This window comes from Vombatus ursinus, unplaced genomic scaffold (assembly GCF_900497805.2).
Source record: "Vombatus ursinus unplaced genomic scaffold, bare-nosed wombat genome assembly UNPS02014810.1, whole genome shotgun sequence".
Lineage (NCBI taxonomy): Eukaryota > Metazoa > Chordata > Mammalia > Diprotodontia > Vombatidae > Vombatus > Vombatus ursinus.
Window position 1 is genome coordinate 6,412,943 of NW_020954588.1, and position 5,275 is coordinate 6,418,217.

General features: G+C 39.9%; 1 protein-coding gene across 1 annotated transcript in view; it reads left to right on the forward strand.

Moving 5' to 3' along the window:
• Nucleotides 1-5,275, forward strand: part of ZBTB38 (zinc finger and BTB domain containing 38) — a 42,136-nt gene that overhangs the window by 31,070 nt on the left and 5,791 nt on the right. Inside the window, exon 2 of the mRNA XM_027876178.1 lies at nt 4,267-5,273. Within this exon, the coding sequence (XP_027731979.1) occupies nt 4,267-5,273 (1,007 nt within the window). The remainder of the gene's footprint in view (nt 1-4,266; nt 5,274-5,275) is intronic.

The window sequence follows — 5,275 nt, forward strand, 5'->3', positions numbered from 1 at the left end:
TCAGTTTCCTCATTTGTAAAATGAGCTGGAGAAGGAAATGACAAACTACTCCAGTATCTTTACCAAGAAAACCTCAAATGGTGTCACGAAGAGTCAGACACAACTAAAAACTACTGAACAACAATTCCAAGGAAATTATGGGTCCAGTCCGAAATATATACATGGCATTCACTCAACAAGGATACTGTTAAAATACAAATTCAGATAATGTCAATATTAACCATGGAGGGGAAAAAAAAGCTTAGAAAATGTATTATCTCCCCCTTTACGGCTTTGCTTCAGAATTCTCACTAGCCTGTTTCTCACTTAGGAATATTTTCTTTTTTAATATCCATTCTTTTATTGTGAGTTCCAAATTCTCTCCTCCCTTCACCCCTCCCACCTATCCATTGAGAAGTCAAGAAATACAACACCCATTATGCATCTGAAGTCATACAAAACATAATTAAAGAAATTATTTGGAATGTTCTCAGTAACGCCATAGCAACTAGTGAGCAGCTATGCAAATCTCTAGTTTTACCCAACAGATATGGTCCTAAAAAGTTGGGTGAAAATGACATTTGTGTAAGTCATATCTGATTTTCCCACTGAGTTGCCTTATTACTTTGGAGGATGCTTTATTATTCTTCTGGATTGATCATTGCTACTCCAGCTTTCAGCTTTAAGTCACATGAGTCCACAGTTCTAGTTTCTCTGTCCCATAGTTAATGATCAAGGAGTGAGTTTAAATCCCAACTCAGTCACTTACTTACTGTGGGGCTTTGGCTAAGTCACAGAGCTCTTGAATCCTCAGTTTTCTCACCTACAAATGGAGCAATGCAAAAGCCTTTACTAAGTGCTTACTACGTGCAAAGCTCTGTCTTTGTGCATCAGAATGTAACAAAGTTCCCCTGGTGTCCTGAAAGTCACTTTTAAATAGGAGAAGATGACAAGACGCGGCAGTTTCAGGTACAAGTCAGATGGAAAGGCCCAGTGGTCCTTAGAGTGTGAGGGCACTTTCGAAAATGTCGTTTCCATTGGCAAAAACATATCTGTTCCTGATGTCGAATTTCATGGAGCAAATGGGAGCTTCAGCACCTGCAGAGGCAATGGACAGATTCCATTTCCACAAGAGTTGCACGCCTAGACAATAGTTACTGGGTCTGTGCTGAAAGTAGTACCAGGGACCTGGGAGGGCACTGATATCTCAGGGGTTCTTGGGTGTAGGGTCCTAGGATATTTAGAACTAGAGTCTGGAGGAAGGTGGTGGTCAAGGTGATAGCAGTGGTTTCTCCTACCTGGCTTATTCCACCCCTGGCTCTCCCTCCCTCTTTGCTACCCCATCCAGAGAGTACTGGCTTTCTAGGACCTTACTTGGCTGTCCATTGGTGGCAGATGGTTCAGCAGTTGGAACTAATGATGGTGAGGATGGCAAGCTTCTTCCCCATAAGGGTTGCCCCACTGGATGATGGCTGTGGGGGCCACGTGGGAAGAAGGGCTGGTTGGTGGTCTGGGGAAGAATTACTATGCCTGAGGTCCTTGGATTTGTATGTTCATTGGTGGCAGTTGGTGTTGGTGGTGGTGAGGTAGCAGAACCTTTCCCTACAAACGTTGTTCCTATCAGTGATGTGGAGAGGAAGGAGGCATGGCTGGTGGTCAGGGGTGGGAAGGAGTGCTATTTCTAGGGCTCTTTGACTTAACCTATGACAGGAATTCTGTATTATGCACAAAGCTGAAAATACATTAGAATCTAAGTCCCCTTTTCTCACAATTCCCATTTGGAGAAAAGGGTGGGACTCGATGATCTCTAAGATTCTTTCCATCTCTAACATTTATCTGTGAATAAATATATATACTATATATAGTATATGTATATACTACATATAACATCTCTACACACACACACACACACACACACACACACATCAGGAGGTAATGTCTAAAGAAACCTGGTAGCAAATACTCATAAAGGACAAAAAAAACCTTTTTTTCATGAGAAAAACTAAATGTGGTGGTGATGAATCTCTCTGAGTTTCTGTTGTCATATTTTGATTTTCCTTGAAGCAGACATACTTGCATAAAATCCTTTGGGTTGTTTTGGTTTGGTTTTATTTTTGTCTCTTTTTTTTAACCCACAAATGCTCGGTTTTTAATCCTCCTATTTTCTCATTTCATTTGGCTTTTTAAAAGGGAGTGCTAGAATTATTATTACTAGTAAATATTGGTAGGCTGGCACCTTGGAGAAGGACACTGATAAGGATGGATTTTGGAAGTTTATCTACAACTTTCACTTCTTTTTCAATTTTTTATTTGTAGGGTAGGCATTAGATTAGAAGCTCCTTGAAGTCAGAGACTATCTTTTGCTTCTTTCTGTAAACCCAGTGTTTGACACTATGTGCTTGGCACATAGTAGGTACCTAATTAATGTTTATTGAATGAATGAATGAGCTCCAACAATGGGATTGACTAACTTCAGGTTACCAGAAGGCAAAGACTATTTATGTCATCTTTCATATTGCTATCCCCAGAACTAATACTGTCTTGGACATAGCAGGTACTCATTAAATGAATGAATGAATGAATGAATAAAATATAAAATCTGAATTCTAGTAACTGAAATTTGACCCAATACGTCCAGTCTTTTATTGATTTATGTATATTAATCAATATATATATGTGTATAGCAAGAAAGTCAGTTTCTCAAGCTTTCTGTTTATAACTATCATAAAACATTTGTTCAGAATTAACAGAAGTTTATTACTTCTATGTTTTCAACTCTTTTGACCAACTCTGTAAATGAAAGCTACTCTTTGGTGATCAAAGGTAACTAGAGTTTTTAAAAGATTACCAATTGCCACATAAAGATGGAAAGAGTCTAAAGATGATATATTTGCTTTATCCTATGCCAGGAGGAATTTTGTTTTTGTTTTTCATAAGGACCAGTTAGTCTCTTAGGAAAGATTCCCTTTTGAGCTGTTTCTTATTCTTCTATGGACTGTAGACGCTTCAGAGAAATTCGATTTTGGAAAAATACAGGTGATGATGAGGGAGTTTAATCATAACAGGTTAAGATCACCTTTTAGGTCAAACTCACCACCACCACCACCATCACCCCCACCAGATCAAAACCCTACAGCATCAAAACCAACCTACTAAAGAAACTTTCCTAAAATTGGTAGCTAATTCACTTATACCCACACAATGAGTCTCCTAATCCTGATACTTAGTAATTACATTTTCTGATAGGAAGGAGAAATTGGGGTGGAGAGAGTCTAATATCTGACCATTAACAGTTAGTTTAAGAATCACGATTTTGGGGGAAGCTTTGCCATTGGTGTCGCCTGAATCTCTGAGATCAACAGCACAATGAGGGGGATCAAAGGCAGGTGAACAACGATGAGAATAAAGTGAACCTGGAAAGGTAACAAAACTCTAGTCAAGTAAGGTGGTCACTATTACAGAGATAAAAGATACTTCCCTCCTATCTGTCAACAACCAATAAACATGGTTTTTTGGGGGAGTATTTTTGTTGTCGTTCAATTGTTTTTCAGTCGTGTCAAACTCTTCATGACCCTATTTGGGTTTTTCTTCGCAAAGATGCTGGAGTGATTTGCCATTTCCTTCTTCTCCAGCTCATTTTACAGATAAGAAAACTGAGGCAAGCAGGGTTAAGTGACTTGCCCAGGGTCATATAATAAGTGTCTGAGGCCAGATTTGAACTCAGGAGTCTTTCTGACTCCAGGCCCAGCACTCTATCCACTGTGCTGCTTAGCCGCCATTTTTTTTTTTAGCTAACATTTATGGAATACGTTATGTACCTGGTACCAGTAGCTGCCATTTTTTTTAGCTAACATTTATATAACACTTATGTTATTATTAACATTGTGCTAAGGACTTTACAGTTGTTATCTCATTTGATCCTCACCTACCTTTTAGGTAAGTAGTATCATCCCATTTTACAGATGAGGAAACTGAGGCAAACAAAGGATAAGTGACTTGACCAAGGTCACATAGCTAAGAAGTATCTAAAGCTGGATTTGAATTCGGGTCTTCCTGACTCCAGGTCTGGCACCCTATCTACTGTACCATCTAGTTACCTATGACCCATCTATCAATACCCTTTTCTAAATAGGAAAAGAAATTCCAGATTTAAAAAAAAAAACCCCTAAATCTTCACTCATATCCTCTGGGATAAATGCTAAGATGTATTTTTTATTGTAAATAGCTCAAGAAAAAAATTCACTATCTCTGACCATGCTAGTCACCATTTTCCTTTTGTCATTCCAGATGACAGTCATGTCCCACTCAAAGGACCTCAAAGATGACTTTCACAGTGACACAGTGCTCTCCATCTTAAACGAACAACGGATTCGGGGAATTTTATGTGATGTCACTATCATCGTGGAGGACACCAAATTTAAAGCCCACAGCAATGTCCTGGCAGCTTCAAGCCTTTATTTCAAAAATATATTTTGGAGCCGTACTATCTGCATTTCCAGTCATGTCCTGGAGTTGGATGACCTCAAGGCTGAAGTGTTTACAGAAATACTTAATTATATATACAGTTCCACGGTTGTTGTGAAGAGACAGGAAACAATGACTGATCTTGCAGCTGCAGGAAAAAAGCTGGGAATATCATTTCTGGAAGATCTTACAGATAGCAATTTCTCAAACTCTCCAGGTCCCTATGTATTTTGCATAACAGAGAAGGGTGTGGTTAAAGAAGAAAAAAATGAAAAACTATCTGAAGAACCAGCTATTGCCAATGGACCAAGGATCACAAATGCATTTTCCATCTTTGAAACTGAAAATAATAACAGCATGTTTTCTCCCCTGGACTTGAGGGCAAGTTTTAAAAAGGCCTCAGATTCAATGAGAACATCGAGCTTTGGCCTAGAAAGGAACGACGTCTGCAACGAGGCTGAGCCCGTCCGGACGCTAGCGGAACATTCCTACGCCGTTCCATCAGCAGCTGATGCTTTTCAAGGACGTCCTTCGTACGAATCTGCTGCCAGCCCACCTTATATAAGAAGTGAAGAAAATTGTGATGAGGCGCCTGCAAAAACACAAACATGCAGGACCCCCAAGACACCCCCAAGACCCCAAGCTTCCAGTTCCGCAGTGGCAAAAATGCCACCCCCTCAAGGAACCAGCACAGAGGTTCATCAAGAAAAAACCCCAGATCCAACCATTCCTTCCATTTCCGATTCTCACAAGAGTCAAGAAGACAACCGTTTTCCCAAGGAAAATGAAAACCCACCCGCTAACATTCCTGAATCCACACCCCCAGCCCTCC